This window comes from Lepidothrix coronata, unplaced genomic scaffold, assembly GCF_001604755.1.
Source record: "Lepidothrix coronata isolate B3197 unplaced genomic scaffold, Lepidothrix_coronata-1.0 Scaffold168, whole genome shotgun sequence".
In the NCBI taxonomy this organism is placed as follows: Eukaryota; Metazoa; Chordata; class Aves; order Passeriformes; family Pipridae; genus Lepidothrix; species Lepidothrix coronata.
In genome coordinates this window covers 1,898,760-1,924,372 of record NW_016690348.1, presented here as the reverse complement: position 1 = coordinate 1,924,372, position 25,613 = coordinate 1,898,760, and the positions used below count along the sequence as shown (strand labels likewise).

General features: G+C 34.0%; 1 protein-coding gene across 2 annotated transcripts in view; it reads left to right on the top strand.

The window, feature by feature from the left end:
• RYR3 (ryanodine receptor 3) overlaps nt 1-25,613 on the top strand; it is a 218,916-nt gene that overhangs the window by 171,545 nt on the left and 21,758 nt on the right. For both annotated transcript variants that reach the window (XM_017829727.1, XM_017829728.1), the window contains 20 exons: nt 359-373; nt 3,366-3,536; nt 3,954-4,013; nt 5,128-5,259; nt 6,077-6,189; nt 10,065-10,161; nt 11,655-11,764; nt 12,574-12,625; nt 13,311-13,361; nt 13,628-13,727; nt 13,974-14,053; nt 14,410-14,486; nt 16,062-16,135; nt 16,378-16,395; nt 16,881-16,961; nt 17,342-17,430; nt 17,811-17,939; nt 18,305-18,409; nt 19,529-19,610; nt 19,931-21,255. In XM_017829727.1, the coding sequence (XP_017685216.1) occupies nt 359-373; nt 3,366-3,536; nt 3,954-4,013; nt 5,128-5,259; nt 6,077-6,189; nt 10,065-10,161; nt 11,655-11,764; nt 12,574-12,625; nt 13,311-13,361; nt 13,628-13,727; nt 13,974-14,053; nt 14,410-14,486; nt 16,062-16,135; nt 16,378-16,395; nt 16,881-16,961; nt 17,342-17,430; nt 17,811-17,939; nt 18,305-18,409; nt 19,529-19,610; nt 19,931-21,255 (2,961 nt within the window). The remainder of the gene's footprint in view (nt 1-358; nt 374-3,365; nt 3,537-3,953; nt 4,014-5,127; nt 5,260-6,076; nt 6,190-10,064; nt 10,162-11,654; nt 11,765-12,573; nt 12,626-13,310; nt 13,362-13,627; nt 13,728-13,973; nt 14,054-14,409; nt 14,487-16,061; nt 16,136-16,377; nt 16,396-16,880; nt 16,962-17,341; nt 17,431-17,810; nt 17,940-18,304; nt 18,410-19,528; nt 19,611-19,930; nt 21,256-25,613) is intronic.

Genomic DNA, 25,613 nt, shown 5'->3' with positions numbered 1-25,613 from the left:
ACGTGAATATTTTTCATTATTGGACTATCCAGAGTTCCAGACAACTTTCTTCTTTTAATAAAATTGGGATGGCTTCAATAAAAAGGCTGGCTTACTAGATGTACTTCCTTATGTGCTCGAGCAACAATTGGTAGTGTGTGTTAGAATAGCGACAGAAATTCAGAAGTTCAGTCATTTAATAAGGATTAAGCTGATTTCGCTAAGATCCCACTTGGTTATGCATTTGTTTTAGCTACAAACTTACTATATTTTTACTGTCCTGATAAAGCTGAGTAAGTTTATTACTAACTTGTAAAAATTATCATCTTTTCATCTCTTTTACTTATGTTTTTTTTCCCTTTATTTTTCTTTCACACAGGCCATGCAAGTAAAGGTACAGGTCAAAGTGCATGATGTGTCTTTGTTTTAGATTTAGAGATGATCAGGCTCCAAGCACTCTTTCCATTGATCATAGCAGTGGCGTCACAAAGTGAAGGTCCAGGTTCCACCTACTATAAATTTTGTCCAGGTTGAAGTGGCAGTTTTGATCAGAGCAGCTGAAATTCCCTTTGGCACTCCTTACGTGCTGCTTAATGTGAAAATGTAGTCAAGTTACTTTTTGTAACTACTTTAGATGTACATTCCGCCTCTGCTGTCTTTCTGCATTCTGTTTTTTTGCTAATATATTGAAGTAGACATTGTAAAAGCAATGTTTAAGTAGAGTCATCAGAAAGATGTATTTGGCTTATGATATTCAAGAAGAATAAATGGTAGAAATGTGCTATAACCTGTACCTTGTCTGTAGACGAACAGAAGTTGTATTAAAATCAGTAAGTTTAAATAAGATATACAGTTCAAATCCTCCCCTTTTCCAAAAGTAAAATGATCTTTACTAAAGCTGTGATCAGTGACAAAGCTTTTGAATAATCCTTGTTTCTTTTATGTACTTAATGTATTTGAAGCTTTCTTCTCCTCCAATGAACCATAGGTCACCTTCCCTTTCATCATTCATATTTTTTTAATATGAATTTCTAATATAGATGAGTACTTTCTGACCTATGATGTGGTCTTCATTGGTGAAGCAGAATGAACAGCAAAATGGAGCATAAACCCTTTCATCTTTCCCTTCGCCTGCTATCCTGAGAAGCATACATTATGCTGTGAAGAGCTTTTAATCAATTAAACTGCAGGCATAAGTTAAAAAAGAGAAGTTCTGTTAAACTAACAACCTGATTTCATGATTTGTTGTTTTCAAACTTCTCCAGGTATATAGAGTACAATTTAATGAATGCTCTCATGGTAATTTCAGAGACTTGAAGGGTTAAAGAGGGATGGAAATACTAAAAATATTAATTCCATAATCTTAACCAGTTTTAGCTGATTTTATTAGCGTAAATAAATTATTTCTTCTTTTTCATTGCATATTTAGTTATTATTAATCTACTAAAGAATCTGTCATTCCTTTTCTGTATATTTTTTTAAGAAATATCAATTTGTGTGTTGAAAACCTCAGGCAAGTAATATCATTATGTGCTGTTAGGCAACCAAATTGTATCATTCTTTCTGTTCAAGTCCTTTTAGCACAGTTAATTATTTAGGCAAAATACATCAAATTTAATGCTCTTTACATATGTAATGAAGGTATTGTGTTTACTCTTATATGTGCATATCAGAACTGAAAGAGACACAGTTTCATTGTCATTTAGCTTTCTGTCTGTGACTCTACTTATACATTTATCAGCTGGAGATGTGAATTCATGGACAGCAGAATTTATGGCAAAGGCAGAATGACTCTTCTTTTTGTGCTTCAAAAATGTTCAAGTTTTAAGGTTCCCCTATCTCATTCATACGTAGCTATTAATCTCATATAAACATACAGCAAATTGGATGTGTGAAAGGCCTCAGGCATAAAAGATGCAGAAACCAGTATCTCTCCTTCTTTTCTTTTTTTTTTTTTTTAAATTATCTATTACATATTTTGTTATTCCTTATTTAAGATGCATAGTGACGCCACTGGAATACAGCGATACATTGTGGGATTTGTTTGTCTGCTGTCAATGTAGAGTACAAATAACGTCATTGTTATAACCATTGCATCACTGCTATTTCTAAGGCACTTTGAAAAGCGAAGCTTTGAGGCAAAGTACTCTCTTGCAATTGTTAGTTCCTTAAGAAAGGAAGCCACATCCATTGCGTGTTCCCTCAGACCTGCAAAATGCTTAACACCAGCTATGTACGTAGAGATTCACCATCTAGAAGAGAGAATTTGCCAAAATTTATCACTGAGTAGAATATGTATGGCTGCCTTTTTTTCTTCCAGTGATACTGTGATAATAGTGAGGCAGTAATTGGGATAAGGAATTGCAATGGATTCTGCTGTATCCTTATGTGGAACTACACAATATATTATAAGAACAGGTATCACTAAAACTTAACTGAGAGAAGGACGTGGAGGATTAAATGCAAGCACTACATTTTGTAGTGTTGTATAAGCCTGGAGGCCTAGTCCTGAAATCTTATCTCAGGCAAAACTCCCCTTGAGTTTAGTAGGAGTTTAATCTAGGTACAGAATTCAGAACTGGGCTATTTTATGTTGTTGCTGTTTACTGTGTTCATTAAATATATGGGTCTGTTTGAAAGATTTTGGTTCTCTGTCTCATAAATGAAAAGCTGAGTGTGAAATACTGTTGTACAGTGTCTGTTGTATGAAGATAGGGCAGATGTTATTCTGTTGTGCTGTTTACCTCTGTGTCTTGTTTTCCTTTGCCTATTGCTGATGATATCCAAAGTTGCAAAAGTTTTAATTTTTCATCCCAAATCTACTAATATTAGCCAAAGCCAAAGGGCAGTGCTTTTCCCAGAGGCGCTAATTCATTGGCATTTTACTGCATTGAATCAAAGCTTTTTAAATACTAGTATTTTCCAGATGAGACAAATCAGGCAATATTCATTCATTCAGACCCTGGATGACTATCTTTATATCAATTTCCTAAAAAAAAAAGTAAACATCCTGAATTTGTTTCTAATATTAGAGAGCTAATAGTGTCCTCTGAGACTGACTCATCTTTTAATTTTAGGGTTGTTTCTGATTTGAGAGGTAAGATCCAGAAAATATAGAGTCATATTATGAATGCACACAAAAAAGTGTGTTACTCCTATTAAAACATCACTGTTACTGCATTTTCTGCATTGGCGCACACCAAAATTATCCCTTTATGTTTCCTGCTCAAGACTATACACCCTTCCTCTGATGTAGCATTTTTAATTAGTTGTACTACATCAGGAACATAGTTTTCCTGGACCATTGGGGAAGAACATGTTGGAGAAGCGTGTGATTAAAGAATTACAGTAATTTACTTTTCTTATTTTTTTTATTTTAATGATAGTCTGGAGGACAAGATCAAGAGAGGAAGAAATCAAAACGTAGAGGGGATTTGTACTCCATACAAACATCTTTGATTGTGGCTGCACTTAAAAAGATGCTTCCTATTGGTTTGAATATGTGTACTCCTGGAGATCAAGAGCTCATCTCTTTGGCTAAGACTAGATACAGCCATGTAAGTGTGTACTTTGCAATAGTTTTTAATGCAAAGCAAGCAGAACTTTCTAAACCATATTTTGAAGCATAGCTATGTAAGCAGTCAATATTATTAAATATATCTATGTACTGTAAGCAATTATAGCTGCTAATTATTTGTATGCAATGTGCAGTTTTATATATGCCTATTCATTTGGACCGAATAGGGAAATATCATTAGTTAGCTTTAATTCCCTTCAGAGTTTAATCCTTTTTTTGTGGTTAAGGAAAGCCTTTGACCCTTCTGATATCTTACATACTTTGAATACAAATGAGGTTATGTTTGAATACAAAAGAGGTTATGTTTCAATATTAAAATAAAAGCTGTTCTATGTTGTAAAATTTCTTATGAAATGAATCATAATCTGAACTGAAAAATACTTCTACCTTTCTACAGAGGGACACAGATGATGAAGTCAAAGAACATTTACGTAACAACTTACATTTGCAGGAAAAGGTAATACAAAAAAACTGTCTTAAAGATTCTGATGTGCACTTTTAAAACACAGAAGGCACAATTATTTTGATAATTGTGATATATTTAAAAATACAATCTGAAAAGCTATTAGAAAAATTGCCATTTTAACATTATTCTTCATGATTTTTTCATTATAATAAATGGCTTATTTGTAGTTTTGGCTGGTATAATCAAGTTTTGGGAAGTTCTATAGAATGGCACAAGTGTGAAGAATTGAGATGTTGGTAGTCTTAAAGCTATAGTGGCTTAGAATCATCTTGACTCAACAAGAAAAAAAAATTGGAACTGTAATATTTCAGCTTCTCTTCTTGAATTTAACTTTCACTAATAATTAAATAGCATTTCTAAGAGTATATACATTGTAAAGTGACTATGATAAAACAAGAAAAGCTTGTGTCATCTTAGCACTTCTGAGTTTTTACAAGCACCCTTATATTCCTACAATTTATATGCTGAATACACTGTCAAAGGTAATACCAATATAGAGTCCTCATCATTCAGTAAATTATAAATAATTTAGATCATTACCTACAATCTTTGAACACAACAGGAGTCACTCATTTATCTGTTATGGAAGATGACTGACTGGTTGATAAAATTTGTGCTTACATAAATTTGGAATGGACACAATAAGTAATTTAACGTGTTTTGTCTTTTTTTTTTTGTCTTCTAAGTAAAAGCCCAAAACCTTTGGCTGTTACAGTTAAATGGCTGTAACCTACTTAAATTCTAGCTGTCTATTCTAGACTCCAAAAAACAGCTTTACACTATTGGTACAGAGGTCCTGCAAGGAGTTAATTCCAGTACTAAATTAGCTTTCTTATTTTTAATGCATTTAAGTGGGATACAAAAGTCCCAAAGTGCTTTATTTGGTTTTGTGAAATAAAAATACAGAACCTTGCTCAAGAATTGAGTTCAATTGCCAGCAGTATACAGAACCCAATGCCATTTTTTTGAGCAGCTGGCAGATGTTAGTTTGGTCTGAAAGGGGATAGAAAGTGGGAGTATCTATAACATTCTTTATTATACTATGAGAGCAGTAGTGGTGTTGGTCAAATTCAGCATCTTACATATGAAACATGTTGGGTTTTAGTCTGATGATCCAGCTGTGAAATGGCAGCTAAATCTGTACAAAGACATTTTGAAGAGTGATGGACCTACTGACCCTGAGAGAAATGTTGAACGTGTGCAGAGGATATCAGCTGCTCTGTATCATCTGGAACAGGTAAAAACATAAATCTCTATACTGTGTTTGTTTTAAAACAACCTGAGATTTTTCCTTGCAGAGATTATTTCAGCTTCAGTAAGTGTTATCATTAAAGTGTCCACATAAAAATTGGGGTTTTGCACATGCTTGCATACAGATGTGTATATACACAAAAATTTAATGCAATCTATTTAAGTGCCTCTATCTAGCTTCAGGGAAAACTCAGGATATATTTGCCTCTGCAAAACTTTGTGAACAGTAGCAAGAAGTATAGTATACAAATCATCTCCATTCAGAAACCTGTAATTTTAGGAAGAGATGTTTGCTTGTCCAGTTATTTTTAATATACTGAGTTCAGCCTGTCTCCCATTTCTGCATCTGAGCATGCCATAGCAACTTTTGAATCAGTTGCCTGTTCACTTAAATGATACAATTTAAATACATAAAGGCAACTGTACTCTTCCTACATAAAGTTAACCCATTTCAATCATAAGTGATACAGCACAGAAATTCATTCACATGAACAGCTGAATAGCATTGTTAGAAACAGACACAATAAACATTTTGGAAATTCACCAAGGAGTCGAACACACGAGGTATTCTAGCATCTGGAGCTTGCCTGAATAAACTGACAGGTACTATATAGAAGCTCCCTAGTATTTTACTTACTAATTAAAAAAATAACTAAAGCCCCAAAGCAACTTTTTTTTCAGATTATGCAGAGCATTTGTAACATTTTCTACTTTGCTAACTAGCTAACCATTAGCTAAAAAGAAAATTTTGGATGAAAGTTGAAGTGTTTCCACTGTATGTACTAGAAGATATTTTCCCGTAGGTTGAACAACCACTGAGATCAAAAAAGGCTGTTTGGCACAAACTCCTGTCAAAACAACGCAAAAGGGCTGTTGTTGCATGTTTCAGAATGGCACCATTATACAACCTGCCAAGGTAAATGGTTTAAAGGTTTATATGTTCATAACTTCTTTGTTTACTTAGTTCTCACTACTCATGTGTTTACCTACATATTTGTTGATTGTTAGGTCTATGTAATTTTAAGAGTTGGTTAGTTATCAGCTAATTACTCATAGTAGCAAAATACTCATCTCATGACAAATAACCAGAGGGGGAAAGACCGTAAGAATTATGCTGTTGCAAAACCAAAATGCTTCTTTATTGTCAGCTGTATAGTTCCTTGAGTTATTTGTGGAAATTATTAAGATGTTGCTGTTTCTGTCCATTTTTTGCCTCTGACTGATTGCTCTTTTTACTCTTTATTCTCCTGTGTTTGTATTCTTTTTTCTTTTTTTTAATTGTATGTAGCTCTTCCTCTCCCGTTGCATGAACACTTCATGCTCTGTAGCTTGTCTGGAGCAATCTTAATCTGAATGGTATATGAATTAAAATAACTATTGGGGCAGAGCAGTGCAGAATGATATTTTGGGCTTGTGTGTTGCTCCACTTCTTATTCCAGTTGAATGTAGACACCACAAAGTCCAAGACAAAATGCATCATGTGCCTGGATCCATCTACTGCTTTAAGCAGAATATTAAAATCACAAGGCACCGGGGAAATTTCCTTTATCGTGTTCTTTCTCAAAAAATCTGTTTTATTCAGATACAGGTTAAGCATAACTTTAATTAGGTTTGCCTCTTACTTTCTGCACTTTTTCACCTTTCATGTCTAATATTTTTATTCAAAGATTTTTGGCAAAGTAGAGTTGCACTGCATTTTTAAATGCCTTTATTAAAGTCAATTTACATGCTTGATGTAAAGGTCTATTGATAACAATTTTAGCTAAGGGTCTGTAGCTGTGCCATTAACATACTGGAGGAAGACTACATTTACAGAAGATAATTAAAAAGCCAGTTATACCGTAAAAAGCACACATCATTCCTTTACAAAAAATAGTAGTTCTAGACTATAGTAACTTCTCCAAGTTATCAAGCTACCACCAGGCAGTCTTTAAAGAACCAGAGAAATGAAAAGGTTTAAGTACAACACAACAAATGGGCTCGTATCAATCCTTTCATCTTCAAGAACTGTGCTTATAAAAATAAGAGGAAGTGGTATGAAGAGGTCCCATTTCAGTTCAACCTTTTTGTGAGCATGCTTCTTTACACTCATATTCTGGATTTATAAATTCTTAAAATGCTTAGAATATATATATGAACACTAAAATGATAAAATGGCTCATCCTATTTTTGCCTTTAAAAAATCCCTCTTTTATGTATTATTTCTGAGGTTTATGGAACACTTGCCAAGGGGCAAAGTGGGTTATAAATATTTTTAATTTTCCATAAAATATGGAGTAATACTCAAAATAGAAACATTAACATTGACTGTAATTTTCATTAAAAAATTCTCTTTGTTAAAAACTTTTCTTAAACTTTTTCTTCTCAAACTTTGAGGTAGATTTTGTGGTGCAGTTTACTCCTAATTTGAATATGAATGTGAGGAAAATCTGTCCAGCTATTTCATTTTTGTCAGTTAATTATGCTGTCTGCACTTCAAAACAGTCAAGATTGAAAAAAATGTTTTCAGAATCCTAAAGTCATAGAATGGTTTGGGTTGGAACGGACCTTTAAAGAGCATCTAGTCCAACTCTGCCGCAATGAGCAAGGCCTTCTAGCTATATTGCTCAACTGATAGGTGAAGAACAAAGTCATAAAATTAATTAGTTTACAGACACTTATTTTTTTCTAGATAAATCATAGGATTCTGATGGGAAAATACGGCTGTCACACTACTACACACCTACCATGATCTCTATTATCTAAATTGATGGTGTTGTTAAGACATGTCTGAACGCTAGGGAGATTACTTCAAGTGAGGCATGATTAATTCTAGAAGCTATTTAAATCTCTTTGAACCAGAGTTTAAAATGCAGTTTCTATCTTGTCTATTTCCTTATTTTAGTTGCAGCATTGTATTGGGAGTGTTAGTTCTAAATTTGATGCCAGAATCAATTAATTTAAAGGGCAGTAAGCACACATTACAGTGGTACCCTTTCATTTATGTTAGAAAAGATGAATATCTTCAGTAAAAAATACGCTTGCTCTTTTGAAAATTTTCTAGATATTTAGGTGGCTTTCAATGAAATTTAATTTTAATCTCACAATTTAATATAATTTTTTGGAAAATATACTCTTATATGTTTTAGGTTTTAGGAGTTCCAGTAAGATATTTCAGAAAAGGAAATGTTTATTGACATGCAAGCGTTTGTTAAATCACAGAAAAATTACTTTAACTTCTACCATAAATATTCCAAGAACTCCCTTTTATGAAAAGTGCCTGTAGATACAAAAGAAATAATTGTATTTTAAACCATTTCTATTTTCAAAGAATTAAATATCAGTTAAGTTAGGAAATACTAATTCTTCATGTTCTGTGTTTAATGAATGTACATGGCTTTGAAAAAGTGTCTTATGCGATAAATGTTTTCTCTGAGATGCGTCTATTTTTGTTTGATATTTTATGGAAATTAATTTGAAAAAAGTGTCTTATTGTCTGTCATCTGTATATGCACATAGATACATGTACAACTGTACATGGCAAATTTTCATACACAGTTTACGAATACACTTTCTGACTACTTTACTGATTTTAACTTGTGCCTTTCTTCAATGAAAACCTATATGCTTTTCTTCAGACACAAAATTAGCAATTTCTTCCTGAGCACCTTTCAACGTGTTTGGCTGGAAAAAGTACATGAAAAAACTCAGTATGACAGGCTTATACTCAAGTTAACGGTAATGTAACTTGTGGAGAGCCTCTTGCTTATGTGCACACTTCTTCCTTCCCAGCCATGATTTGATATTATCATAAAAACATGAATTTGTACAATTTACAGAGGGGATTCTGATTGGTCAGTTTTTGAAATTTGATAATAAAATCATACCAGCGTCAGCAAGTGAGCCTAAGAAGTTGACTTGATAGCTATTCCATTATAAAATAATGATTCATGTGCACAGTGTATTTAAACAGTATTAAATGGTGCACATGCAGCCCATTTTTACATCCTTTTTTTGGTGGTACAGCATAAAAGTAAATGAAAAGGCTGCATGAAATAGCCCTTCTAACCTCACGTAGTGTAGCTCAAATCAAAATTTTTCCCAAATGTAATGTACAGATGTAATGGTTTGGCCATTATTATGTGTAGCCTTATTGCCATGAGCTGTATTTTCTTTGGAAAGTTACATTAATGAATACTGTATAGTAGTAATTAATATGGCTAAGAGTTTACTAAAATTGGTAATTTTCTATAGCAGGTTTTGTATCTTTATAATGCAGCTTCTTTGAGGACATACTAATACTGCCCTGATTTGGAACTGAAAGACTAGAAGCTGTTAGGCTTCCCTGTGTAGAAGAAGGCAATGATTGTTTGCATATAACATGCTGGAAATCTCTTGATAATTATTTTGGTGTTGAATGGCCAAATTCTGCTGTCTTGATGTTCTAAATCTAGTAAAATAGATTTACACCTTGCAGGTCTAAATCCCACTCATTCATTCTCAGTCTGTTCAAGTGTGTGTTTTTTTTTGTTAAGGTTCCAGTCCTGCAGTTTCATGTATAATGTATATTATCCCTCTCAAAGCCTTAAAAATAAAAAGTAATGTATACATATGTGTATAAAAAAATAGTAAGAATGTTTGAAAGTACCTGCAGCTTTGTCACTGAATGTTAGTTACGTTTTGCATTTTGTTTCACTGACCAATCAGAGGATCAGAATTGTACAAATGTGTATCCTTACTAACCATTAACCATCTGAGCTGTTATACTCTGTTCCGTTACCCCTCTTGATCTCACTTTCACAACCCCCCCAGGCACCGTTCTATTAACCTCTTCCTCAATGGCTATCAGAACTATTGGATAGAAACAGAGGAATATTCATTTGAGGAGAAACTAGTTCAGGATTTGGCTGTAAGTACTGACATAATTGGGCATGTTTTTCAGTGCCCACTTTAGTGTGTATTTTATGTATCTATTATAAACTATATTTCATTTTTGTGTACTGTATGCATATGCATAAACTTATAAAATATTAATCCTTATGCTTCAGAGCATAAGGTCATTTTCTGCTGTGGTCAAAAAGACATTTGTCCTGTGATGCACACTGAAGTGCATGAAGGTTATTTACGCCTTCAGACGAACTATGTGATACTCATTCTTGGGAAGAGAAACGGATTAGATGAACTGTCAGACTATTCTTGACATTATGGTAATTCCTATGTTCCTATATTTTATCTACTGGGTTTTTTTAAAGCTTGACACTATGGATCCTTTTGGCTTTTTAAATTTTTTTTTAATGCATAATATTTAATTTAAACATTTTCAGCTTTGGTACAAATTAATTTTTTTTGTTTTCTTACTGATGTATCATAAGGAGAAGTAAATATATGCCATATTCAGCAAAAATTTAGTTTACCTGTGTACTTGGTAAAAGTGACTGATAAACTTCAGGATTGTATTAATAAATATTGATTCAGAAAGCCTATTGGTTTTTGTCTTCCCTCTATGTAGTTAGCTTGTCTAAAATACCTCCAAGGGGGCCTATCTCCATAGCATCTAAACACCATGGAAGTTAATATACAGCTTCATGGATCACATGCAGATGTATCAGGAGGTGCTTCAGTGTTAGCAAAACCAGTCATGCTGTGCTTTTTAAAGACCCCTTATGCCTAATATTGTAGAGCCATAGAATGGTTTGGGTTGGAAGGGACCATAAAGATCATCTAGTTCCAACAAGTAGGACACAAGTAGGGACATTCTTCACATACTCTGGACAATTACATGGCCAGTCTGTGTTTGACTTTGTTGCTTCTTCCTAAAGGAAAGAATGAAGCCATTAATCAAAGCAGTGACTACAATTCTTTCAGATTTACTAGAGAAGTAAATTGCTATGTTATATTTCTAATTGCCAAAAAATGTCTGAAGTTTACAACAAGGAGCAAGTCCTTACATTCATTGAATCAAGGTTACTAGAAATTATATATGAAAATATTGTAACAAACACTAGTCTGAATAGGATGTATCTGATGATATTATTAAAAATTATTCCAGAAATTCTCCTGCTAAATAATTGAGCCGTGTCTTTCTTTTAATTCTGGTCCAATGGAAACGTAATTTCTGCTGAATAAGGCTTCCCTAAGATTTTCACTGTCTCATTCTCAATACCTCACAAATGACAAACTTCTAGAGTTACTTAAAATATGAATAAAAATCAGATACTGTAACTCTGAGTCCTACAGGCACATAATGTTGCAGGTTATGCTGTAAACTGATGAATAAGATTAATATTGGCAGTTAATATACACTGGACAGAATAAAATTACTCAAATCCTTTCCTAAGCTTAATTACTCAATTTTTTTCTTAATTCTGAAGCTTAACTTGTATATTCTAAATCTTGAGACAGACATCTCCAAAAAAAGATGAAGAGGAAGAAGAAGAGACTGAGAAAAACCATCCTGATCCACTTCATCAGATTATCCTCTATTTCAGTCGCAGCGCTCTCACAGAGAGAAGGTAAAAGACCTGTGTTGAAAAGCACACTGAGTAAAAGCACATAGTAATTGAATTTCTACTAACATTACAGAAGTGATTTAAAACAACTGTAGTTCATTAATGTGCATGGTGAATACTTTTTTCTCTTTCAGTTTCATTCATTTTCATGCATTTAAATTCAGTATAACCTTTACGCTGAGGTAAATATTGACTATTTTTGACATTTTAAAAGCTTGGTAAATACCCAATACAGAAATAATCAAACCTGACTTCTCACAGAAACATAAAGTCTATAGAAACTGCTGGTTCAATCAGAGTACCCTCCCCTGGTCTCTCCTGGTAATAGATGTGTGTTCTTTTAGTTGGCATTCATTACATTTTACTCAGTATGTCAGAAAAGGTTTGTTGATGATTATAATGAATCTCATTGCCAGTTTCTGTTTTGACTTTCGACTGTTGATTAGAATATGTATTTTGTATGTGTATTCCAGTGCTTCATATATTTTTTTCTGTATGACTAACATAATCTTGTCATCTAACAGTTACAATTATTCTAATTTATATTTCTGTATTATTGTTCTGTGCCTACAACAGCCAATGATTCTTACTTATCCAATATGACTAAGTATTCACCTAAATTGTTTATTCAAAAAGTTAGGACTTGGGTTTGGATAAGAAAATACACTTTAATATGATTTTCAAGTGTAATAACTTGTCAAGTAGATGCGTGTCTACTTTAATAAAAAATGAATTTCAATATTAGTAGGCATATGACATCTTTATATTACTACATCATAAAATAATTTTAAGTATTTTTTTACTCTTCATAGTAAACTAGAAGATGATCCCTTATATATTGCCTATTCTGCGATGATGGCAAAAGTAAGTATATAATTTCAAGCTCTATTCCTTATTGCAGTCAGGTACTTCCCATTAATTTTAGATTCTTCTTAAAACTTTTTTTTCTGTTTCTTACATGGACTGCTTGAAACTAGTAAATTCTGTATTTTTAATGCAGCAAATGCTGTTCAGAGTTATATATATAATGAGAGATTTCCTGCATTGAAACAATACTATACAATTCTAGTAGGTGCAGTCCTTCAGTGCACCTACTGTAGGACTTGGCACTTGGCACCCACTTGGCACTTTGTTCTGTACAGGATTAACTCATGAGCAGTCTCAACGTTAGTTATCTTTGTTCTTTGGGTAATTATTTTGGAGTTAATATTTGAAGTCTGTCAAAAATAAGTTAACAGTTTTTGCAACATATAGATTCCAGCTGACTCATGTGATGATAGTTTGACTGTGAAGATAAATATTATGTATATAGAGATATGGCACAAGAATGTATAGTCTGTAGTTAGAGAGTGTGTATGTAGTTCGATTAATACCCTGAATTACTCATATATTAGGGAATATCAACTTCTTAGTGTGGATAAGCACAAATATTTACAATTACAGGGGGTTTAAATCTACTTAATACCTTTAATTATTGCTTGAAAAAATTATTTGGCCACTTCTATAAAAATAAGCAAGATCTTGTGACTTCTGTTTTTAACATAAAAAGAGCTGTCAAGAAGAAGAAGAGGAAGAAGAAGAAAAAGAAAAGACATTTGAGGTGAGAGTTTAAATAACATTTCTTTCTTATCATCTAATGTGCAAGTATTTAAAATATTAAATACAAGAATAAAATAACACAGTGCGTGTTGAGCTGGTTTGCTAGGTTATTCATGAAAAACAAAGATGGTTTGTTCTGAAGTTTTGGAGTCAAACAACCCATGGATTATGAAGGCAGATAGTCTTCAACAACTTCAGATTTCTCATCTTCCTATTTTTTGGAGTCAGTTCCAGTCTGTATTCTCTAATTTTTGTTCCCAAACTCAGGAGAAAGAAATGGAAAAACAGAGAACACTCTACCAGCAAGCTCGCTTACATGATCGTGGAGCTGCTGAGATGGTCCTTCAGATGATTAGTGCAAGTAAAGGTAATGTTCTGAGATGTATTTAAAGTATACATGGTGTACATGTCATAGGTTTTAATAATGTTATGCATATATATAGTGTATTATCATTATACCTATGATTTATAAATCATATACAACTTCTACATGGGAGATGATGAGGCAAAATAAATGTCAGTTACAACTGTACTAGGTAAAATTTCCAGACTGCATTTCTGATTGAATAGTTCATAACTGCAAGTTTTAATGTCTGTATTCTTGTTTTGACAGGTCATACAGGGCCCATGGTTGTTGAAACACTAAAACTTGGTATCGCTATTCTAAATGGTGGAAACACCATAGTTCAACAGGTAATGCTTTTCTAACTACTGTGAGTCCTGCTTGCATAAAAGGCAAATAATTTTGAGAATTTTAGTGTCCTGCTGTTTATTTTAATGCACTTAATTTTAAGTCAAACAGTGAAGAAATATCAGTGTATTTTTGGTGCGATAACAATTATGTTATTGCTCGTCAGTGATTTGCACTTCAAGGAATTCATTCAGAAAATTGATAATTCATATAATTTTAATATTATTAATGATAATGTTACTTATTTTTGTTATTGTTAATTTAGTTGATAAATATAATTAGTAATTATATGTTAAGGATTATTTTGTATTTAATGTTAATATTATATATTTGAACCCCCCAAATACATAACCTGCAGAAAATGCTGGACTACCTGAAGGAGAAAAGGGATGCTGGATTTTTTCAAAGTCTTTCTGGCTTGATGCAGTCCTGCAGGTAAAAGCATAAATTGTATTATTACAGATTCAGTTTTATTAATTTTGGTGGCTTATTGCTCAGTGCAGGTGGATGGGTTAGATTTAAATTACAGGAGTCACAGTTTGTAGAACTCTTGTAGGAAAGTTTTGTGTATCACAGGCATAGTCTGTTAATCTTTTAGAGTACTCTTCCAAAGGAGAAAATAAAGCAAAAACTGTGCATGCCTTTGAAGGCTTAGTTTGGAGAGGCAGAAAAGTAAAATGTAATGGCTCCTTTACTGGTCCTAGATCCCTCAAGCTTTTAGGATGCAGAAAAGCCATCACTGAGGGAGACATGCCAGTGGAGCTTTAATAAACTTTCAGTTTCTGGACATGTCTTATGAGCTGCATTAATCTTTGTCTCTTCATCTGAATCCTCTGCATATGTATCAGGTTTGTTAGAGATGGCATGTGGCCAGTGAGACTGCAGTAGTCCATTCCCTTGATAAACCAGAAATTCAAATTAGTTAAGGTAAAAGACGCCCACATAGAAGGAGAAAAACTTGGTGTTTCTGATTACTCTTATAGTAGACAATCTCCTTTTCTCAGCCTTTTAAAGCACCAGAAGTACTAGGAATTAGAAGTGGAGCAGCTGTATGAAGACAGGATAAAATGTGGAAGGAATGGTGACCTGCACTACAGAAATGACAGTTGAATAGTTGCAACCTAAGTAAATAACATCTGTCTTGTAATTTTTCCATTTATGTAAAACACTTTACTAGGGACTTGATCAAACAGGCCCTGCCGTGATGTTACTACCAATTGTGCATGTCTATCACTCAAGACTTCATTAAAAACAGTTTTGATAAAATGACTTGAACAGTGATAATGAAAATGATGCTTTAAAAAATGTTTTTGTTTTTAATGATATCACTACCCAGAATATGTGACTGCATCACTATTTAACTGAACTAAAAATTTGATAATCATAGAATTCTATTTTGACTGGGTAGAAAGTAGTCTGCTATTCCACATGCTGAGCTATGCCAAGTTAGCAAAATAAAATTCAGATATCAGTTTCTTTTGACCTTGGAAGATAAGGAATCTCTGATTACATTTCTGTCTTCTGATTAAGGAATCAGAAACACCACACACCTTCCAAATAACATAATAATGCATGTATGCAGTAGCAATAGAAGTAATAGTGACAACTTAGTGGAAAACAGTGTGAGTGAGAAATACTGCAGTAATGTCCTTTTGGAGGCAGGTTTAAGTCATCATAAACAGTAATTTTCAGGTTCCTTTTCCACTCCTCATTTATACATGAAACCATGAATGACATTACTGGGAGTGAAGTTAGGTAAGTGGTGAGACTTGACCTGAGACTTATTTCTTTTCAGAAATGGACACTGGACCCTTAGTTTCATCCAAAGTTTCACCTTTTATTTAATATGAGTGTTTAATAAAATATAAAGCAATGCATGTCATAGTGGGTCAAGAGTAGTCGTTGAAGGCCTCCAGAGATTTGGTAGAAGGAAATAATTTTCCACTGTGTACTATAGTGCTTTCTCCTGTCTGTGCTGTTTGTTTGTTTTGTTTTTTTTTCAAATATAAGTGTTCTTGACTTGAATGCGTTTGAGAGACAGAATAAAGCCGAAGGACTGGGAATGGTTACTGAAGAAGGAACTCGTAAGTAGAATGAAATTGATTCCAGTAGTGCTTCAAACATTATTTTGGCTCCCTTTTTTAACTAGAACTGTTACTTACTGTGGCTCGAGGTTTCTGTTGTTAAACTTACTATGAGTAATTCTAGGCTTTGACTTCTGAATATGCTTTATTTTTACAATATCTTTAGCAATAATTTTTAAGAAAAATACTGTAATTTCCAATATTCTTATCTTGTATTCTTGTTATTTTTCTTTGATCCACAGTCATCGTTCGTGAGCGTGGTATGTTTGGGTTTACGGTTTTTGATACTCTTGTTGCAAAAGTGTGTTGCAAATACAGAGAGAAATCTCTCATTGCATCTTCTCAGATATCTTTAGGTTTAGCTTTGTGGTCTGCAGCAGGTTGTGTGTTCAGCTTGGATAAAGAGTATGATGCTTATTAAAGAAGTGTCACTCATATTTAAGGCATGATTTTAGTTATGACTAACAATTTACTTATTAGATATGTATCTTGTTGCTTTTTTTTTTAATTAGTGTTGGTTTTTTAACCATGGATGCATTGAAGTGCGAAATACTTTTGCTCTGCTTTTTCTGTTTCAGTTTTTCTTTTCTTTATTATCAGTCTGTTTCTTTTAAATTGCTTTAACGCTTTCAAAATACTGGGTTTTTATTAAAATTCCAGTTTTAAAGGTTACCATAAGACTATGTGTTCTGCATAATTAATCATAACAATTGTCACATAATGTTTCTATTTATATATTTTAAAGGTGAAAAGGTCTTGCAGCATGATGAATTTACCCGAGATCTATTTAGATTTTTGCAGCTGCTCTGTGAAGGGCATAACAATGGTAAGTGAACTGAATTTTGCGGAAAATGTGTGGTGAGTCTGTTCTGAAACAGTTGAATAGAACCAATTCTAATGGGTTTTTTCCATCTCATTTAGTTTTCTCAGGGGAAACTGGCATGACAAAAATTTGAATTGCAGAGTTCAATTGGATTTTTAAGTCCTAATTTATGGTATATTACTATTAAAGCCTATTCCAAGTCATATGGGTAACATTTCATCAATTATATTTAGATTGTGATCCACTGTAGTTCAATTCCACCCATAAGGATCTGTACCCAACAAAATACTTAAAAAGAATGCATTCTCCATGAAAATAGGAAAATAACCTTGCATTATTTTTCTCCTTTATACCAACCAAGCACAAATCACTTCTTATTTCAGATTTTCAAAATTACTTGCGTACTCAGATGGGCAACACCACAACAGTGAATATTATCATTAGTACAGTTGACTACCTCTTGCGTCTTCAGGTAAGACAAAAACAGAGGAAAATGGATTATAAAATATTTGCCTTTCCTTCACTTTTATAAATTCACATTTTACTGGAATAAAATGTGAAAATTCTTTCTAATAGGATATCTAAAATAAAGAATTCTGATTTATTTCATATTTTCTTCCTTTGAAAATAAATGGTCTTTCAGAATTCTGTGTGAAACCAGAAGTTTGTTGACTGATTTCATTGTTCACTTCTGAAAGGAGTGCAAAATATTATTGTAATGAGAAATAGATTGACACAGATACGTTAAATTTCATCTGAATTGCTGATTCAGCTTTTGGCAACACAAATGCAGGCAGTAAATACTGCATATTGAATTCAAAACTAGAAAATATAATGTTGTTTTTTTCTTAGGAATCCATCAGTGACTTCTATTGGTACTATTCAGGAAAGGATGTCATTGATGAATCAGGACAACGTAATTTTTCTAAAGCTTTGGCTGTCACCAAACAAATATTCAATTCCCTTACAGAATATATCCAGGTAAACAGAATGTTTTGCTCAAGGTACTAATAGAGAAGTTCTATGATCGTGTTCTGTCATAAATTTGTAAATACTTTGGCTTTATTTTTTCAAATTTTGATAAAGTTACATGGCATCAGTGCAAAGTGAAAACTAAAACATATGAATGGCTACATATTTTACATGATACAATCTCGTATCTATGCATTAGATACCAACGAGATCTTGGAAAACTTTCTCATGTAGCTCCATGGAAGCCTGAAATGTCTTTTTTTATTTTTTTGGTGGAGGAGAGGGGAGAGGACAAATCATAGGAAAACAAATGGTTTTATTTGTTTTGTTTTATTTTACATAAATAAGAAATGTGGCTTTCTTAATTTTTTTAGGGCCCTTGCATAGGTAATCAACAGAGTCTGGCTCATAGTAGGCTGTGGGATGCAGTTGTTGGCTTTCTTCATGTCTTTGCCAATATGCAAATGAAACTTTCACAGGTATTTTCAATATTTAAGTAATTCTTCTTTGCATATGTTTATAACTTAGTCAAGTTGCAAAGCAGTTAAAGTGCTGATACTCTTTGGTTGTGAAAGGGCCTGTTGCAATATGCAGGTCCAAGACTGAATCTCAGGACTAACATCTTCATATCACTCATTTTAGCATTAATTGTCATTGTGCACTTACCTTTACTAATATCAAACTTGATGCTTACAGCTCAGTTATACCTTTCTGATAATGAATGTGGCAGTTTGGTCTTTTCCTCCCTGTTGCCAAAACTTGATGATCTGCAAGAGCAGAAACACCATTGAAAGCATAGTTCCCATGCTAAAGCTAAGAAGGACAAGAGAAAAGCTGAGAAAGATTCAACTTGTCCAGTTAATTAATCACAGTCCAGTTAATTAATCACCAGGAGAGCATAGGCAGTGTTCATTTCACTGTACAGAGCACTGTGGAGTCCCACCTCACTCCATAGTGTCAGGATTCTGTGTTCTTTTGTGACTTCTGCTCAATGTATGCATACACTCAAGCTCTAGGTGCTGAATGCAAACGTGCAGAGAGCAATTTCCTCACTCTTATTCAGTGTCTCTGCTATCCTCTGACATGAGATTTCTTCCCACCCTATAGAAGTATATCAGAATTTTGAGAATACGCAACAGTATTTGGGTCCTTAATGTTAATCACAAATCCACGTTAGACTTCTTATGTTCTGTATTTAAACTAAGGAGTTCTAGTTTTCTTTGAGTGGCAATGCATTATGGTAATGGCATTATGCCATTAAATACTCCAGTGAAGTAAAAAAGGATAGATTTTTTTCTTAGATACTTCCAGATCTGTGTAGCAAGCAATTTTTTTAGTTTCTCATGTCCCTTATCTGCACTTTGGTACTCCATAATGCTTTATCAAAGCTTATCTTTATGGTATTAATACCTCTGCTGTAGTAAGTTACATATTGTATTAGACTTCTGATAGTGCTCATAATAAAATGACAATGAAATGTTGCTGAATAAAGGGAACTATGTTTAGCTGATCATCTTTAATACTGTTTTTCTCTAAATTTATTTAGTTTTCCAGATAAATACTAAGAAAAAACAACCTTATTCTCCATTTTTTTACAGGACTCTGCTCAGATTGAATTGCTTAAGGAACTGCTAGATCTGCTAAAGGATATGGTAGTGATGCTCTTGTCACTGCTTGAAGGTTGGACCTGTTTTTCTTTATGGTCAAATATAATTATCTCACCTTCATAGTGTAAAGCACAATTATTATGTTAATCTTTCTAAACTGCTTTTTAATTGCCTTTATGTAATGTCAGGGGGAAAAAAACATACTTCATATTTCTTTAAGAATTATTCTGGAATATACATAGTCATGAAATAGAGGGCTGCTACAGAAAAGCATGTTGAAAGAAAACATATTAAGATTTAAGAACATTTTTGTTTTGTTTTCAGCAGGAATATGAAATGTCTTTATTTAAAATGTAGCCACCAAATAACTTCCTGTTTTAACACACTACCTAGGTAACGTTGTAAATGGAACTATTGGAAAACAAATGGTAGACACGCTTGTAGAATCATCTAGCAATGTAGAAATGATTTTGAAGTTCTTCGACATGTTCCTGAAGTTAAAAGATCTGACTAACTCAGATGCTTTCAAAGAGTACGACCCAGATGGTAAAGGAATAATTTCAAAGAAGGAATTTCAGAAATCAATGGAGGCTCAAAAACAATACATACAGTCAGAGATTGAATTTCTGCTGTCCTGTACAGAAGCTGATGAAAATGATATGTTTAACTATATTGACTTTGTGGAAAGATTTCATGAACCAGCCAAAGACATTGGATTTAATGTAGCAGTATTGCTAACAAACCTTTCAGAGCACATGCCTAATGATTCACGCCTTCAGAGCTTACTTGAACCTGCAGAAAGTGTTCTTAATTACTTTGAACCATATCTTGGCCGTATTGAAATAATGGGTGGGGCCAAGAAAATAGAAAGAGTTTACTTTGAAATCAGTGAATCCAGTAGAATGCAATGGGAGAAGCCACAGGTAAAGGAATCCAAAAGACAGTTCATATTTGATGTTGTAAATGAAGGTGGAGAGCAAGAAAAAATGGAACTCTTTGTAAATTTCTGTGAAGACACAATCTTTGAAATGCAGTTAGCATCTCAGATCTCTGAAACAGATTCAGCTGAGAGGCCCGAGGAAGAGGAAGAGGCAGAGCCTGCTTATGTAGTGGATATTGGAGATGATGAGGAAGAAGAAAAGTCCCTGGAACCCGCTTCAGCTTTTGCAGTTGCCTGTGTTGTAGTGAAGAAGAATGTTGCCAACTTTTTTAAGATGGTCACTGTGAAGAACCTAAGGAAACAATACAGGAAAGTTAAAAAGATGACAGTAAAAGAGATGGTGAAAGTGTTTTTCTCCTTTTTCTGGATACTATTTGTAGGGACATTTCAACTATTCTTTTCTGTAGTGTGGGGAATATTCCAGATTCTTTGGAGCACTGTATTTGGGGGTGGCCTGGTTGAAGGAGCCAAAAACATAAAAGTTACTAAAATATTAGGGGATATGCCTGATCCAACACAGTTTGGAATCCATGATGATGTTATGGAAGCAGAAAAAGCTGAAGGTGCTGAGCATAGCATCAGAGCTGAACTTGTGCAGTTTGTGAAGGGTGAAAAGGGAGAAACTGACATAATTGCAGATATTTTTGGCATTCCTACAAAGAAAGAAGCTGGATCAAAACACGGTCATGATGCTGGACTTGGCGATATTGCAGAAATCCTTGGTACTGAGATCCAGACATCCTTGGAAAACACAGTTCATAAGAAAAAAGGATTACAGGTAAATTAAAGAGATTTAATAATAATAATATTAACAACATAATTATTTGCCATTTAACTGATCACTAAATGTCATCAGTGAGAACATACTTTACAATCTGTACTCATTTAAAAACCAACAGGAAAGTTTACGTCGCAGAAAAATTCAGCCCAGTGTTTAGATTTCAGTGCAGTAAATTGTTGTTACCGTCCATTTGGACTTTATTCAAGACAAAAACTGCTGGCAAATTTCTAGGCACAGTTTCTGATTTAACTGGTTTATGGTCTTGTTTATTCCGCATACCCCATTTTTTCACAGTATATTTCAATTACTTTTAGAACTTATTTTCTCCATAATATGCCTTACATTATCATTTTTCTTCTACGTACTTTACTGATAACATGCAATACAGTATAATTTGTTCCTATTATTTGAAATAAATTTGTCTGAATTTATTGTTAATGTTTATCATAGAATTATTCTTTACTTTTATTCTGTTTCATAAAAAATATATTTGGTTCCACTCAGCTGCGCTAAATAGAATATTTTTCTGTTTAAAAATTGATTGAACTAAATGTGAAAACAAAAATTCATTTTTCATATTTGGAAAGCATTATGTTTCCCTTTACAGTTCAGATCTGTTTCTAGTTGTTATTCAAATATATCTTTCCTCTCATTAATCTACCTCTTTATGCTATACTCTCCAGATATTTCAAGATAAATCTGAACTGTACAACTTCTTAGTTCATTATCTTCTCTTAATTCATATGTTTTTCTCCAATATTTGGTCATCATCATCCATCATCATCATGGCTAGGCTTCGCGAACGAAGATTTAGGAAGGCTCTATCCGCATTTGTTACAAGCACACTGGTGGCTAATGAGGCCAATACGAGATAGATACTCCTTAGGTGGTATATTCTGCAAGGCACAATTTTTTCTGCGTTCTCTTTTCTCCTCGAGAGTGATCCTGCGTGCGTTCTCAAAGGAAACAGCAGCGTTATAGATGGTGTGTCTCCAGGCCTCCTGATTTGAGGCCAGAGTAGACCAGTTAGGTTGATCAATATGGTCGAGGCTGAGATGTTGTTTCAGGGAGTCCTTGTATCTTTTCTTTGGGGCTCCTCTCATGCAGCAGCCAGTGGCAAGTTCACCTAAAGCACGATCTTAGGGAGGTGGTGGTCCTTCATCCTTGAGACGTGTCCTGCCCAGCGCAGCTGTGTTCTCAGTAACATGGCCTCAATACTTGTGATTGTGGCTTGTTCTAGAACAGATGTATTGGTCACATAATCTGACCAGTGGATGTTTAGGATTGTATGGAGACAGCGTTGATGGAAGCATTCTAGGAGTTGCAGGTGGTGGCAGTAGATGACCCATGATTCAGATCCGTATAAGAGAGTAGACAGCACTATGGCTTTGTAAACACTGATCTTGGTACTTTTCCTCAAGTGTTTATTACGCCATACTCTTTTATGGAGTTTTCCAAAAGCAATGTATGCCTTTGCTAACCTGTTGTCTATCTCCCCGTCAATCTTACCGTCCAAGGAGATGAGGCTACCTAGGTAATTAAACTGCTGGACTGATTTAAGCTCTGATTGGCCACTGGTGATATGGGGATGACAGAAGACTTTCTGAGGTGCAGGTTGATAGAAAACTTCTGTCTTCTTTAAGGCGACTTCCAGCCCAAAGAGCTCAGCAACGTCTGCAAAGCAGGATGTTAAACGCTGCAGGGCTGCTTCTGTGTGGGCAACAGGGGTGGCGTCATCAGCATAAAGCAGCTCCTGGACAAGATGGTTTAAAGTCTTGGTGTGGGCCTTCAGTTGCCTTAGGTTGAAAAAGCTTCCATCAGTACGATATCAAATGTAGATACCACCCTGATCATCACCCTGCCGTGGCCCTTTGGAGCTGAAAAAGACTGTGAATAGGGTAGGAGCGAGAACGCAGTCTTGTTTCATACCATTCTTTATTAGAAAGGGCTCAGAAAGTGCATTGCCATATCTGACTTGGCCGTGTTGATCCTCATGGAGTGAGATGATAATTTTAAGGAACTTGGGGGGACAACTTAAACATTCCAAAATCTGCCATAGACCTTTTCTGCTCACAGGATTGAAACCCTTGGTGAGGTAGACAAAGGTTACATAGAGACCTTTGTTCTGTTCCCTACACTTCTCTTGCAGTTGTCTGAGAACAAATACCATGTCTGTGGTACTCTTGTTGGCTCTGAAACCGCACTGACTTTCAGGTAGAATATTTAGTACTTGCCTAGATAAAACTATATTTTTCAATTTTTTTAAATTCATTGTGTGTGTACTTAAAAATTAGTCTTTAAAAATCCTTAAAAATTAGTCTTTAAAAATCATTTAGCATAAATGTAACGTGATTGGTATTTAAAAATACTATTTTAACTAAAGAATCTCAGCAAGTATGAGTAAATATCTTAGAATTTTCTTCAACAGTGGTTGAAGTAAACATTTTAATTTAAATCTGAATAAACATTTTAGAATTTTCTTTGCTTTACTTTGATTTATACATTCCTCACAGATGTGTTTGTAACTATTGATAAAAATCCTCAGTAATTTTTGAAAATACTTCCAGTCATTAATGTGAAGTCAGTTGTGCATTTTATCCAGCTTTTACCTTTAGTATGTTATCTAGTGAAACTCACCAATATAATTTTAATAATTATATAAACTAAGTATATAGTACAGAAATCACTATTCACAGTGTGTATATAAATGGTTCAAGTAATCCAGTGAGAGCACTAGATATAACTATTAAGTGGAGCTCAAAGTAGAAACAGCAATGTAAGAATCAAAAACTCCCTTCAGGAAATCATATTTCTTTCTTAGGCATCTGCAATGATAAAATTTACACAAATGGATAGACATAAAAATTCACCTCTATATACTGGAAAAGCAACTGTGTAATAATAAGGCCAATGACATTACTACATAGCCAGAGAAACTGCAAAATAATCTAGGAATTGTATATGATGAAGACTGTTAGCACTTAGTTTTTACTGTGAAGTTACATAGGAATCTGTGCTGAGAGCTGTGTGGGTTCAGAAATGAGAAAATTTATCACAGTTTGCTGATAAATCTAAGTTATTGGTAGCAGTAAAATCAAGAGCTAACTACAAAGTTGCCTTAAAATAGCAGATAAAAATCAGTGATGTATGTGGGACAAAAAGTTATAATTTTATGTGTAAAATTTTGCATTTTGAGCTCATTGCTACTGTTTGGGTATGAAATCTTGGGAATATAATAGAGTTGTATAACAGTATCAGTTCAATGAAAATGTCAATCAAGCAAACTGAAATTCTGAATTGTTGAGAAAGGAATAGACAGAGGAAAACTCCAGAATATTACTATGCTTCATGAACCTATCTGTGTCTTGAAGACCAGGTTTCTTCATTTTAATAATAATGTGGTAAAACTGAATAAGGTTCAGTGAAGGTCAGCAAGATATCAAAACTCGATATGGAAAAAATCTTGTGTATGGAATTAAGCAGGTTAAGACTCTTCAGCCTGGAAAAGAGAAAATTGAGAGACCATATGATAGAGGGATGGAAAGGATGGATAGGGATTTATGCATTCATCTACCACCCTACCCCTTAAAAGAACCAGGCATCATCAAATCATCTCTGAATTACCCTCCACCAGCTTGAGATCTTAGAGGACACTCATTGTGAAAGAGTTACAAATGCATCATTTACTAGATGAGGTTCCACAGATATCTGTGAGATACCCAAGGCAAGATCAATTTAGTAAATTCTTTCATGAATCTTTTTCCTAAGTGTCTGCAAGAGATAGGCATCCAGATGAGTAGTGGGGCAAATACAGACAACTGTATTTAGGTATTAACAAGAAAAGTAGGACCAATAGAAAATTGCTGACTAAGCACTTCAGGAGAATATAGAAGAGGATTAAGAGTTAAGACAGGTTTTTGCAAGAGGGAATGGAAACAAATTTAGGCACTTGAGATTCCTTTGTGACTCTAGGACTTCAGGGTCTGCATCTCTTTGATTTCCACTGAAGCTTCCACTTTCAAACTGCATTTGAAATTAGTTACTTTGATCTTGTAATATGAAGCCTGAAGGTGTTTGACATCCAGGCCCCAGCTTCTTTGCTGCAGTTAGCCATCTGTAAAATTGTATATTGGTTTTTCCTTATCTCAAGGGAATGTTGTAAGCACATACTTAGGAGGGTTGTGAGGTGTGCTGGTAAAGGTTTAATGAACCATCAGCCCAGCTAAGATAAACAGCTTGGAGAAAACATTGTGTAAGTAGAAGTTGTTTAAGTATTTGTCTGTTTTCAATTGCATCACTTGATCATGACCAAGTAATTGGGTGTTATAATATCTAATAATTACATAGATTTTTTT